Here is a 15,289-nt window from a genome sequence, read left to right as displayed (position 1 = left end):
TACTAGTTGTATGTTCACACTTTACTATCAAAACCACCATTTCGACCACCCATGTGCCAGTTTTCAGTGTTTGGGCGAGCGGTCAATGTTTTCAATGAGCGAGCGAGCGAAAAAAAAAAACGCGATTAAAATGCGGTTGGTTTCCGGTCGGACATGACCGCGTGGTCGGAAATTAAGCGATAAGCGGTCGATGTAAAAGCGGAAGGTTGGGCGAAATGAGTACTGTATGACCAAGTCTCGACTGACAATAATGCTGACAATGGACGTTAGATAAACACGCATTGTTTGCAACTGGAAGCTTACCACCCGTTACTAGTATATCAGAATCGTCAACAACAGAGTATACAGATAAGATGTTATCATTTAATTCCTTCCAAAGATAAACACTATGCAAATATCCACGACACGGCAGTTGTAGTCTTTTTCTGCTTGTGTTTTAAAACACTAATTTGAGCAACGTTATTTCGCAATTTCGATCTTTTGTAAACCTGGGGTGATGTATCAAGGTCTAAAGTAACCGTTTTATCAATTTTTGAAAAATCAAGAAAAAATTGAAAATTTCCCTTCTCGCTACCTTAAATCTAAAGACTGTGTCTATCGCAGAAAGTATTTACTTACAAACAAAGAGGTGCTAATTCCACAAATTTGACTAGCCGCTACGTATCGTGCGACTAGGTCTATTGTTTATAAATTATAATCCACGACTGGCAGGATGCGTGTCGGTCGGTGCTTAATTATACCAACAATCAGACAATAGTCCTCGTCGGAAGCATTTCCGTGGTGGTCACTAATTTTGAGTGACGGTCGGGGCCGACCGGCGTGGCGAACAAAGCTTTTTCACATCTGATATTGGCATGTCAAATATGAAATCAAGCGCCAAGGTGGGAACACATAGCGCTGAGGTCCCAAGTGAAGCGCCGAGATTCACAGGTATAGCGCCGCGGACCTCGGCGCTAAAAAGCCCTGGGGAGAACCCTGCCATAGTGTTTGTAACAGGAAAAAAAAATTCTTTCGCGTGGGACTTTTCATGCAAACATTGTGAGTGGTTCCCCGACACTGATTCCTTTTTAACTTACAATTTTTCTAAGACGCGGCAAACCCTGCTCATGACCGGAGATGTCGTCAAGATGCAGGTGCGATTCCTCTTAGCAACGCGTTCTATTTATTTCCAAAGCGTGTGGTCGGCGCCTTTGATTGCGTTTATTTTGTTCTTTTATCTATCTATCACTGGCAGCGTTTGTTTTGTCGCGTCTCACAACTTAATGTCCAAGCTAACTTTTTTTGGCTGTAAGTGAACTACGTACAGCTGATGAAAGTATTTCGCCCAGAGTTCGCAAAAAACGGAATACCCTGCAAAATTTGAATCCTTTATTTTATAACGAGACATTGGGCGCAAAAATAAAAACCATAATTGTAATTCAACAAGTTTATGTAACGTGTTAGTCCGCTTGCCAGCCGCCTAGTTAAAAAACGCGATCTCCATTGATGTCGGCTTCGACAACTTCGGACAAGATGGGCGCTGGCCGACATTACATTTGCAAGTATTGTATTTGTTTGACAAATTGTACACTACGGTCATTCTATAACAATCGATCAGTCGTGTTTTTTTCACAGTCTTACTATTCCTGCAAATATTCTTCAATTGTTATAGGTGCCACGGATTTTAACATAACTACAACTTGACCAGTGTTAAACCCAAACCATGCGTGCATGACAACCATCACCCTACACACGGTTACTCAACGAATACCGTACTCTACAGTAGACACTTTTCGCTCTCCACCAAAAATAGAATGGTTTTATTTCATATTAGTTGTGTCTGTGTCAGTGTCGTATTTGATTTCACATGTTTGGTTCGATCTTGTTTATGGTGGACATTATTACTACGCGTATGTATTATTACCAATTTTATATGGCCGTGTGATCCACCGTATTTTTTCAACGGTCGTTCTATAAATTTCTGATTGTATTTATTCTTATTTTAACATCATAAAAAACAAAAATGATACACTTGTACATGAAGCAGTAGGTAATGAACTGTAAATGCGGGCAGTTGCGCTGTCAGGCGAGCGAGCGATTGCGCGAGCGGATACTTCCGGATTTGCGCGGTCGAAAAAAAAGCGGAAATTGCGCGGTCGAATTGAACAAAGCGAGCGAAAAAAAAAGTGATCGAAATCCGGAAGCGGGCGGGAGGTTTGGCGAAATGGGTACTGTAATCTATGTACCAAGTTTGAATGACAACTGACAAAGCATGTCCAAAATACAACATTTTCAAAAAACAAGATGGCTGCTAGTCGGCCATTTTGAATCGAATCACTAAATCACTGCATGTGCATATGTCCCACATAAGGTACTAGGCACATGCAAAGAATGAACAAAATCGGTCTACAGGATTCTGAAATATTACTATTGACAGACTGAAGCACGGACGGACGGACAGACTCAGGAACTCACGGATGGTCGGGGACATGTATCCTAACATGTATGATCGATGTACTAAATTTGAATGAAAACTGACAAAGCATGTCCAAAATACAACATTTTCAAAAAACAAGATGGCTGCCAGTCGGCCATCTTTGATCCAATTGTGAAATAAATTGTCATGGACATGTATCCTAACATGTATAATCTATGTATCAAACTTGAATGAAAACTGACAAAGCATGTCCAAAATACAACATTTTCCAAAAACAAGATGGCTGATAGTCGGCCCTTTTGAATCGAATCGTTAAACCACTGCATGTGCATATGTCCCAGATAAAGTACTAGGCACATGCAAAGAATGAACAGAATCGGTCCAAGGGATTCTGAGATACGACTCCGGACGGACGCACGGACGGAGACCGAATTATAAGTCCCCGTTTTCGGACTTCATTCTAATCAGCCAGCAGTTGCCAATAAACACCGGAATTAGCAATCCTGCATAACAGAATAACGATCAGCGTGTTCTAAACTAAATTTTTATTATTCCAGTATTTTATATGCCAAACGTTATTCCCAAGCCTAAATGACGAGATAAACTTTCGATTTACACGTTTCATAACCAGTTCTTACAATAATAGCAGGACTGTTTTTTTGGCAAAGTGTGACACTGTGCGAGCGCTAGTTTCTCACTAAAGTCAGGACACAAAAGGATAAATCAAAGTTCATAATAAATACAATAACCACAGTTTCTTACCTTACCTTCTTCAGACGAAAACGAAGCTGATTTTCTCAGCGGTTAGACTGGCGCATACGCAACACGGTATGCCAGTTCTCTTGCGAGATGTCGTTAAAACTCAGATTTGTCCGGCATTTTTACTAGTAAAATGTTGAAAATCACAGAAAAACACAATGAAACATTGGCGAATCAAAAAAATACTTGGCGTGCATATGTATGGCATTGAGAATTACATATGCACCAACTTGGAAAAACATTGGACAGAGCATATCAAAGAGGTAAGAGACAGACGGATGGAGGGAACCCAATCTATAAGCCTTTGGCAGACTTCGTTTGCGAAGGCTAAAAAAAGCTTGTTTTTTTTTTAGATTTAATGAGGAAAAAAATGGCCTCCAAGCAGTAAAAATTTATTCAATCAAAGAAGTCATGAATGACACTGCCTTCATTTGTTGTCATTTGAAAGTTGCAACATATAATTTAATCAGTTTTTGACATGGACATAAATTGGCAATTTCAAGTTTATAGCAATTTCCATCCTGGTCTCAGCAAGAAAACCAGATAGGAACAAACAAGTACAACAGGTAAAATGAAAAGTAAATATGCAAATCAGATATGCAAATATGTAGAAGAGTTAACAATGTTAATTCTTCAAATGCTCAGTATATCTTTTGAAACCAACTAATTTTTTTATTTAAAAACAAATCATGCCATTTTCCCATCAAAATCAAAGCCAAAAGATCGTACAACAACATTGGCAAATCTCTTCCGTGCTGCATTCAATAATTAGTTAATTATCGATTTGACCTGTCAAATAACACCGCTTAAGTCAAACATGGCGGATATATTCATTTCTACAGCATCGAGCGCTGAAAATGCGATTGGAATCATTCGCTTACGATGAAATAAGTTAAAATTTATTTGCATTTCATAACAATTCAACAAATTTATATTTTGCACGTTATTATAATTATTACTAGGTAATAATCAACAATGGTAAAACGCAGCATGACCGGATTGCGATACTGCGATCATTTGCTGCTAAGCAATGCGGTTGCAGTTCGTTCAGAATATATTTTCGTTACTGATAAAATGAAACAAAATAATTCTATTTGGTGCCTGATGTTTGTTAATGTGATTTTTTTGGAGGAAGATGTGCTGTCTACTTTTCATTCCAGCGAGAGAAAAAAATGTATAAAAATTTTAATTAGCAAATTTAGATTAGCTTCTGCAATAGTTTCTTTCGTTTTGGGTGGTCCAACTGCCGGTGTTGAAAATCGGCGTAGGTGTATTTTTCAATGAAAATATAAGCCCCCTAAAAATATTTGATGAACATTTTTTTGAAAATTTTAACCCCAAATAAGGGTCCACCAGCCGTGAAACCGTCCAGAGCAATTTTTTGGAAGGGCGAATTTACGGCAGAGTCCAGTATTAGTCGTACAGGTCGTCAGTAGTGAAGTCTGATGTACTGCCCAAAAAATAAAAACAGCGCAAGTTAATGGCTACTTTGTAGCTATGTGTTCATTGTTTATATGATTGTTTTTTTTTGTCAAGCAATTTCATCTATTGAAGAATAATGAAAATGTGGCACAAGGTCAATCGCCCGACCAATCAAAAACGTCAATTTACGCACCATAAATGATGTCATAGAATAAAATTGCTAACTGAAAGGCTGTGATGACGGAGATCATCTGCGATTGCGGCTACACCAAGTACTGATAACATAAAAACCTCAAACAAAATGTATATGTTTAATGTCTTCATGCAATATATTCTGAGTTATCCACTTTATTCTGGTCCGCGAATTAATAGGATACAATTTTAAACATGTTTTCGAACGCTGTGATTTAAAAGGATATATTTAAAAATTAGCGTTTGAAAATAAAATAGGTGCGGGAATTAATAGAGACTGTGAATTAATTGAGTTATTACAATAGTATTCAAGATATCAGTGGAAAAGTCAAAAATATATATATATCATATATATTTATGACACTCAATATTGTAAACTGAACTTTATTTGGCATCGGGGGGGGGGGGGGGGGGCACGCTGCTGGGACAATCTGCCTGTACAAAGTTGAAAATGACTGACTGCCTAACAAACTGTAACTAAGCTATCTAAGATAACGTGTCCCACAGCGGGCCCCCCAGATAGGTCAGTTAGTGACAGTACTAATGACCTTTAGCACCTGGTAACAAGAACATACAGAAAACTTCTTAAAAACAAAATGTGATAAAGATAAATAAATGTTAACTATTAGTAATCAGTAATGATTATGAGGTGAAGCTGTGGTAGCTGAGATAAGACTACCTGGTAGAACAGCGAAGGCTATTGACTACCTGAGGTAAGTAAGTTATCAGTAGTGCTGCGGAGGCTGCACAAAATAGTAGAGATCTTAAAAAAGTTACAGTTTTCAAAAAAACATAAAATACTAGGCATGCACAAACATTATTAAACAGCAATTTACCTAACTCCATCAGTAACTTTATGTAAAGTCTTTTGCGGTGATCATATTGTTCTTGTCTTCTTTTTGCAAGAGTTTTTCCTTCGGATTTCAAGGCTTTAATTTCTGCACCACACTATGTAAAGTAAACAAGTCATCGTCAATGACATAGTTCCCATTTGTACTGTAGAATGATGGTCCAGGCATGTATGATATATACAGCTTTGTGGAAATGTATTTGTTTAAACAATTTATCGACATTCAGCCATTTTGGATTTGATGGTGACAAAAATGTACATGTGATTGTGCAACAGGTTGTGTGATGTGTGAAGGTCGAACGTGATAGGTCCAGACATGTTGAATATATACTCAAGAAGTGCATTCTTTGAAACAAAATGACCACCAGTCAGCCATTTGAAACGAATTTGTAAACTAAAATTAATTGCATCAAGATCCCAATATGTTCAACGCATGTATACAGTTTGAACAGAATCGGTCGCTCCATTATTAAGGTATAGTTCTGACCTAAAATGGCTACAATTTGGCCATCTTCGATTGCATCATGAAACAAATGCATATGCTTTATATCCAATATTATGTATGGCAGATTTATGGATCCAGAACTTTGTTTTTTAAAACAAAATGCCACCAGTTGGTCATTTTGAACTTGATTCAAAGAATAAAATGATGCACATCAAAGTCCTATTGTGTTTAATGTATAATCAAATTAGTTTCTGGAATAGTAAAATTGTGTGATTTTGATGCATTTTTGGCCTTAAAATAACTTTATAGAACAATTGATGAGTATACATGTGATATTATGTCTGATGTATATGTGAAGTTTTAACTAAATTAGTCCAAGCATGTTTGACATACGGTTGAATATGGACAGACAGACACACACACGAACACATGCACTGATAGATATCAATCCATAAATTACTGTGTATTTTTTTATTTCATGCATTTTATTTTAACATGAATGGTTTTGGCATGTCAGAAATATGTATTCAGAACTGCATTTTTTGATAAAAATGGCCACCTGCCAGCCATTTTGAAACTGATCTAAAAAATAATATGAAGTGGATCAAAGGATTTGCCCATTCACATACAACAGAGATTCCATTCTGGAATGTATCTTTATAATTATAAGATTAATCTATAACGTATGTATAAAGTTCTGGTAATTATTTGGACATTATTTGGTATAGTAATAGCAGTAAACTGTTTGTTGTTTTGTTAAGAACAAATCTCAGAAAGAACCACCACAACAAACCTACCAATTTAATGGTTAATGAAGAGCATAATTTGGATAAAATGAATGTACATATCAAATTGCACTGACAACCAGAGTTAATGACACAATCTCCAGAAAAAAGGTTATTGTTAACTGAAAAGACTCAAACTGTTCACTTACTTTCATTAACACAGCCTTTTTGGCAATTCTTTCATCTTCATAGCCCCACAGCATTTTCTTTAAGTTATTAAATAACTCATTCATGAATGATCTTCTCTCTCTTTCCTTGAATGAGTGCAGGATAAAAGATCTCTTTGGATGAGCCTGCTTTGGTCCAACTTGCACAGCTCGAACAGTTTCCGTAAACGTGGTCTCATCACTCAAATTCATCTTTTGCTGAACAGGTGATTTACGCTTTCGTTTGGATGGCTTTTGCTGCAACATACACTGTTGAACCATGGTTGATTCTTTCTGCTGTCCTACAAAGGATTGAAGCTTCACAGACTGAAGTTCCTCATCACTGTTTTCCTCAATATCTACATCATTATCTGTTTGCAAAGGCACAATCCCACTGTCAACGGTTTCAACATCAACATCCATATCTTCATCAGTGTGTTTGATTGGACGTAAATCTAGATTGCCCAGTAATTTTTGACTGCCCAACTTACAAGACTCTTCATCAGATGGTGCCATTTCTTCTTCACATATTAGGCTAATCTGCTTCTTCTTCAATGGTTCACTTTCATTTACACCCTCTTTTTTTTTAGTTGCAGAGCTAATGCTAACTTCTGCCACATTAGCATCTGAAGGTTTGTGTGAAATGCTGAAACGACTTACAGTTTCAAATGGAAAGTGTCTAGCTCCAGTAGATCCACATGAACTAATACGATAGGTCTGTGCTGGAATCTGATCTCCTTTCAGTGGTGAATCATCTGTAGATTGAACTAATGGCTGCATGGCAGATGTGGATTGACTTGTTTGAGCAACAGACCTTGTAGCCAAATTAACATTTGTAAATATTTGCGAACAGGTACTTGGCAGATTTATTTGCGTGTTTGTAGGGTGAGTGAGTGAAGAAAGTGATGATTTCTGAACGGTTTTCACTCGAACAATAGATGGATGTTCTGGAACAATTTGAATACATGACTGAACTTCTGCAGACGTCTTTGGAAGTGTTGGATGAATAGTCAACATATGTGACTGCTGTGCAGTACTGTGCAGTGGTTTAACTTCAGTAAATGGGTTCGTCAACTTTTTATCTAATACTGTACTTGATGCACACGTATTGTCTAATGAATTTGCAGTTCCCAGTTTGACAACTGGACACTGTGATGTAGGAAGTGTTGACACTTGTACGCCACTCGTTTGAACCACACTTGTTGTATGCTGTTGTTTTGCAGCAGAAGTAGCAACATGTTTGGAAAACTCTGAACTGCTTGAGCTCAATGGTAGGTTCTGCAACTGGACTTCTGTAGTAACTGGTCTTATCAACTTAAAAATACCAGGACGAGTACTTGCAGATTGGGGTGTAGTATCTTTTTTTTCTACTGTTGGAGAGATCTTCGAGGACATCTGTACCAGTGAACCCATTTGGGATACTGTAAATGTTGCAGTATGCTGTGCAGAAGGTTTCACCACTCCAGTTCTAAGAGCAACTACTGAATCTGTAGATGCAACTGCAGTAGAAGATACAACAGTCAATGCAGATAGCTGTACAGGTTTGTCTGTTGTATTAGATTCTATTCTACAAACAGACGTTGTAGGAATTTGTGATGTAGTTCTGCAGAGATTACTTGAACTTGAAATCAAGTGATTTGCTGTTGTTGTCGACATCACCGTTGCTGAATGTGGTATTAAGGAAACCTTGAGAATCTTGGAAGTACTTGCAGATACAGGTACCATTACCAAAGATGCACGATTACCAGTATTATTTTTTTGAATTGCAAACACAGGTGGTGTGTTTGATAACGTTGTTGTGCATGGTGCCCCTGTAATATTTTTTTGAATTGCCAACACAGGTGGTGTAATAGTTTGCGCTGTAATAGTTTTTGTTATGGGTGATGATCCTTTTGTTGCTTCCTGAACAGATTCAGAGCTTTCTTTAAAACCACGAACATCTCTGTAAAAAGGTAGCTGTGTGTGTGGGGAATTCAGTTTCGCATTTGTTGATGCAGCTGAAGATGCTGCTGGAGATGGTACTGCATCAGGTTGTGGTTGCACATTTGTTAATGTTGAAGGAGTACCTGTTCTTGACCAAACAGCAGTATTACTGAAACCAAGTAAAGATGATGAAACATTCTGAGAAACTACTGATGCTGTTCTTGGTGGTTGTTTTGTCGTTGGAGTAACTATGCCCCCAGTGTCAACTTGAAAACCATTTTCCATTTTCAGAATAATATGTGTACGACTTGAATCCGTTGCAACACCAAAATTTTGGTCAGATGTATTTGGGATATACGTCATAGTAATACCCTTAGGAATATCATCTATACACACCCTAACTACAGGATGATTAACTTTGTTCTCTTCTATAGGATCAAGAGTTGGAACTATTAACTTATTCTTTGGAGGTTTTACGTTCTGGTATGGGGCAACCACATTCAAAGGTTTCAGTACTTGTCTATCTCCCACCACACTGGTTGGGAGAAGTATAGTTGCCCCAACAGGAATATTGACTGGTTCACCTTTATTATTCAATATCTTTGGTAGTGATGTAGATGATATGGAGGACTTACTTAATCCATCAGCGACGACAAACTGTTTTTCAGAGCGACAGCTGCTCGTTGGGAGAGGTAAAAGAACAGTTCTATTTGCATCTGAGGGATGTGGAATTCCTATGAATGTTGCTGAGGTACTCACAGGAGCATCAGACATTTTTGACTGAATAGTTGAAGTCACACCTGTTGTTGACCAAGCTGACTTAGTGAGTGCGGCTGTTGTCAATAATGCAGTGGGAAGAGGTACAGCTCTTAAATGATTAGGTATTTCATCTGTTGTAGAAGATGCCATAGTAGTAGTTGAATTAACTGTTATAGAAGATGCCAGAGTAGTAGTTGAATTAACTGTTGTCTTGCAGGTTGTTGTCATTGATTCTGAAGAGATTGACGAAGCTGACTGACTGATCACTGTTGTTGATGATCCAGGTAGAGCCACTGAAGTTAACTGTATTTCTGGCTGTATTTTCTCAGAAACAGATGTTGGTGTACTTGTCACTGGGACAGAAGTCAAGGTTGTAGATAAATTTGACTGACACATTGAAGTAGATGTTTTAAATGTTTCAAGTGATTGTGTGGTCATCTCGTTTAATGACTTGAGATGAGATTCAGAACCTATGGCAGGAGTTGCATTAGAAACAATAGATGGAACCAAAACTTTGTCTGCTTGCTTGAAAGTAATAAGTTGACCAGGTTTAAGAGTTTTCTTTGTTCCTTCTTTTGAAGCAAGTACTGCAGAAAATGGTACAGTGACGGTCTGAGTATTGTTAGTCATTCCAGTATGAACACTGATTTGAGTTGAAGGAATTCCTTTTGTTGTTAGCACTGGCAAATCATTTGGTACATCAGACACTGCCATATTTATTGGGGCAACAACCTGAGTTAAAACTTTTTGACTATTTGTTGGTACAACTTGGGTTGTCTTGTTTGTCTTTAGTTTTTCCCCTCGACTAATTTCTGAACCCTGAGGCAAGATTTCAATTTTGTATTTTCCAACTCGCATGTGCCCACTAGTTCCCTTATGTCTGGCTATGCATTCCATAATTTCCTTCTGTCTGTTTCTCCAGTCACAATCAGCAACAACTTCAATCAGTTTTGAGGAAGTAAATGAGTGACTTGAATTTTGATTAAAAGTGGATTGATCTTTCGTCACTATTTTTTTGTTTTGATCAACCAATGGAACTACTGGATGAGTAGGCTGGGATACTGTCTGCAAAGAAGATATACTTCCTAAAGTACAATATGTAGTCTGTGATTGGGTGTCGGGAATTTTCTCTGTAACTGAACTACCAGGCAGAAGAGGCTGAATGCACTGGCGAACACTTATGACAACTGGATCACTTGTGCTACTGGTTGAGAGGCATTTGGTAACAATGACTTTTTCTGATTTCTTGGTAACTGGTTTATTTTCTTTCTGGCCATCTTCAGGTTTACTTAATGAATGTTTTGTGGTTGAAAAGGTTGAATTCTCGTGAGCTCTGCAGTTTTTACATCTACATCGTGTTCGTCTCTTGTGATGATAGATGGTACATCTGGCACAAGTTGATGTCTGGTGACTGTTATCACTGGATTCAGATTCACTATATCTTTCTTCTCGTTGATACAAAATCCCTGTACTAAGTTTAACGTTCAAGGGTGGAATTGTATTGACAACATCAACAATGGGATCTTTCTGCACTTTCTTCTGTCTCTTTGAAACAGCATTCAGTTGGCTAAGTTGAGAAGTTGCAGCCTGCCAGAGGACTTTAGTGTTTTTTGGCTCTTCATGAAAAAACATGCCTTCACCATCATAAAACAGCATACCTTGTTCCTTGAAATAAGAAGGTCTTTTTTTAATTCGAGTACTTCGATGTTCATACTGTTCTCTAGCACACTGACATTCTAGCATGCATTCTTCTTTTCCGCAATGATCCTTTTTGGGTATTTTAATATATGGTTTATTAATGCTGCTACAAACACAACCAAAGCAACACATATCTTTTTGGCACTCTGAAACAGTGATCAATGTTCCATTAACAGGTTTTGCATAAACCATGCTATGTAGTGGATCATATTGGGGTTGTTCGTCTGGTTTTTGAGGGATTGGGATTTCCTCTTCAATAGCATCCATCCTGCCAGCCTCCTTCCTACTCACCAAAATACCATGTTGTTTTTGTTTTTTGTCTGCTGGTTTCACCTTCACCATTTTTTCAGTCTTTTTTAATTTGACTTTCTTGACCTTTTTAGTGACAGGAATCTGTGTGGTAGAGCCGAGTACAAGTTCTTCGTCCAACATAGGCTCACCAGTAGCCAGTGCAGACACAGCTGCTAAAGCTTGATTCACCGTCACAACATTATCTTTTGCTTTCCCTATGCTGTCAGGTGCTACTTTTCTTTTTTTAGCTTTCTTTGGCAGAATGGGAGTCAATGTCTTGACAGGTTCTGTTTCCACTTGATGTACCAAACGACTATCAATAATTTTAAATCTTGTCCCCTCAGTCAGAAGTTTGCGATTTTTCTCAGCAGTGTTCTTCACTAAAATATTGCCTTTATAATACATCACATCTGGAAAAGAATCTCTTTCTGTTGAAGACACTGTACCGTTTTCCTTTTGTTCATGGATACAATCTCCTGGATGGTCTTTCTTAGGACTTTTAGAACTTTGCTTATTAAGAATTGCTTTGGAAGATTTTGTTGTTGAACGGTTAATCTTATCCTTTAGTTTGGACATTAGTCGACCTTTAGACGCTTGCTGCTTAGTTGATACAGAGGTACGAGGACCATTAGAACTGAAGGCAGGTAATGTGATTCCCTTTTTAGCCAAAACAGACTGCAAAGTTTTAATTTTTTGAGTAGAAGCAGGTTTTGTTGGTACCTTGAAAGTTACGCTACTAGTCTTACTCTGAAGAAGTGGGTGAGTGTAAGGGCTTTTGAAACTTTCACCTTGATCTGTGTTGGTCTTCTGCTGTTCCTCCAGGTATGCATCAAGTGTGTTGCTAACAAAGGCTGATTTTGAAGTTGTCACCATTTTTTCAAAGTTCTTTAAGGCTTCATTTTCTACTACACCAACTGGGTTCTTTTGTGGACTGGCAGACTGTGGCAATGGTTTGTTTGACTCATCACTGGCATCTTTCTTTTTTTTATTCTTCTTTTTAATGCTTTCCACTAAATTCTTCAATCCAATCTGTTTTTCTACAGAACCTGGTTCTTTATTGTGCTCGGTAAATAACTGCCTTGGAGTGCACTCATTGTCATTTTCATCATCATCTTCAGTCATGCCAAATTTGTTTCGCCATCCCTTAATTTTGGTAATATCAGTTGTCTTTCCTTTTGGTGATACATAACCAGGTATATCATAAGATTGTGACTGAATTTGTGGTGGAGGGTTCAATTCTATTCCTAGATCTTTCAAATTAAGACTGACAACTAATCCTTCATCCAGACTAACACCTCCTTTCTTCAAATCTGGATGCAGCGTGTTATGGCTCTTGATCTTTCTTAATTCACACTTCAGCATCTGTTCATATTTTCGTATGCGCTTATGAATTCCTCTCATGCTGCGATATTCATTGTTTCCAAGACCTTTTCTTGGTTTATCTTTCATCTTGTCTTGGCATTTTTGCATATCCAGTGCATGATATTGTGAAATATCTTTCAGGAAGTCAACATGCTTCACACCTAATTGTCTGCGAGCAGCAGCTTCTACATTACTGTGGGCACTCATTGCATCTTTACTTGAGAAAGACATGAATAACATTCCCTGTACTTCATCAAAATCAGGTTTAATCTTTTCAATTTCAGGAGTTTTCTCAAGATTATTTTCTGTTGCAAGAAATCTTTTTTCTGGAGTCTGCAACTGGGAATCCTGGAGAGATAAATCATCATTTGCATCCATACTATAATCATCATCACCATAATCATTCTCATCAAAACTGGGCAACACTTCTAGAGAAGGTTCTGCGGACACAAAGCATTTATATTCTGGGAGATGTTTATCTTTCAGCAACGTCAACCGGTCCTCCGTATCAGCACGTACTGCTATGTCGAATTCACCATCTGGCATTGTTTCAGTACAAAGCAGAACCTCTGGAATGTCATTTTTCAATTCGTTCAAAGAGACACCATTGTCAGGATCATCATTAGGACTGGTATCTTTAGTGGGAAAAAGGTCTTCTATATCCTGTTTAGTAATCTTAGTTTGTGAGACAGACACTGCAGTAACTTTATTCTCATCAATATTTTCTGCATCCAACAGCTGTTCTTTGAAGTCATCAGCACTGTCATAAACTTGTATGTTGGAAACCTGGCTTAAAGGTTCAAATTTCTCAGATCTAATCATCAGTGTATTGTCATCAGTGACAGTTGTATGAGCAAGGGCATCTTCATACACATTGGCAAGTTGAGAATGTACTTCAGATTGTACATCACAGGAAGATGCAGAGGATTGATCACTGATAGGCGCAACTCCCAATGATTTTGAATCAACATCATGAACATGAGTTGATGTGATGGTAGTATCTTGAACTCCACTGCCACTGGCTTTCTTTGTTATGCTTTTTCTAGCTTTACCTGCAACGCCTGGTTTGGCAAATATGACATGTTCAAGAATCAGCTCTAGAGACTTTTCATTTAAAGCTAGATTTGTTTTGGGCTTGGGTTTAGCATCTACACACCTTTCAATAAGACTAGTTTTATCAGGATTGTCAGAAGAGACCTCTTTCACAGAACGAACATTGGTAGCACATGGAAGAGTGTTGGATTCTTTCTCATTGGCCTGTTCTTCAATTTGTGTGACAGTTCCTTTAAAAACATCAAATATATTTCGCTGAGGATGTTCACTTTTGATTGAACTGCATTCTGGCATTTCCGAGTTTCCATCTTTTGCCTCATCCTGCCTTGGTGAATCTCTTTGTTCAGGTGTTTTTTTGAGTGATGGTGTGTGTCTTTTAGGTGAAGGTGAAGTTAGGTGGATATATTCCTTAGGCAATGGTCCAACTGTAACAACAGGATATTTTGATGTTTTTATTTCTTCAACTTTCTCTGGACTAACTTGTGAACAGTTAAACTTATTCACATACGTGTTTTCGGAGAAGTTTAGTTTTCTGATGCCACTGCTTGGAACGAGTGACTGGCCTTTCTCTCTTTTTTGTAATCTAGGACTTGATCTGGATGGATTGGGACTGGAAATCTTCAGCGTTACAGATTTCTGAGTTTCTTCAGGTGAAGTTTTGATGGCTAGAAGTAATTCCACCTGTTTTCTGCAGCTAATAGGAATACTTTTCCTAGCTGTGGCAGTTGAGGCACAAAAAAGACTTCGTGTAGCAGCTTTTTTTGCTCCAGAATCAAGAGCAAAAGCAGATGTTGATGGTTGTGGCTGCTGGTCCATGGACTTGTGCAGTGATTCTCTAGCTTTGGCATGGCCTACCTTTACTTGATCCTTGTATGATTCTAACAGTTCTCTAGCTTTTTTCACTTTACCACTGTGAGTAGATTTCCTAGCAGTTACTTTCAATCTCTTTACATCATGAATGTTTCCTTTGTCACTTCTCTTGGGAGATGTAGGCTTTTCTTTAGTTTTATTCTGCGACCGTGGTGCCATTTTATCTGAAACAGAAAAACAAAACATGAAAAACACAAAGATGACATAAACATCAATCAGTGTTGTGCCTCATTTCTTTCAAACTCGTGCCTACAGTACAAACCAGATCGAACACACCAAAACATGTGCCTCATTTCTTTCAAACTCGTGCCTACAGTA

General features: G+C 38.0%; 1 protein-coding gene across 1 annotated transcript in view; it reads right to left on the bottom strand.

The window, feature by feature from the left end:
• LOC102804467 (uncharacterized) overlaps nucleotides 1-15,289 on the bottom strand; it is a 55,787-nt gene that overhangs the window by 14,561 nt on the left and 25,937 nt on the right. The window contains exons 2-3 of the mRNA XM_006813698.3: nucleotides 7,019-15,135; nucleotides 5,626-5,737 (exon numbers count right to left, since the gene is read on the bottom strand). Of these exons, the coding sequence (XP_006813761.2) occupies nucleotides 5,626-5,737; nucleotides 7,019-15,130 (8,224 nt within the window). The 5' untranslated portion in view covers nucleotides 15,131-15,135. The remainder of the gene's footprint in view (nucleotides 1-5,625; nucleotides 5,738-7,018; nucleotides 15,136-15,289) is intronic.

The sequence above is a fragment of the Saccoglossus kowalevskii genome, chromosome 4 (genome assembly GCF_978046115.1).
Source record: "Saccoglossus kowalevskii chromosome 4, keSacKowa6.1, whole genome shotgun sequence".
NCBI classification, from domain to species: Eukaryota; Metazoa; Hemichordata; class Enteropneusta; family Harrimaniidae; genus Saccoglossus; species Saccoglossus kowalevskii.
This window is presented reverse-complemented; position numbering and strand designations above follow the sequence as displayed.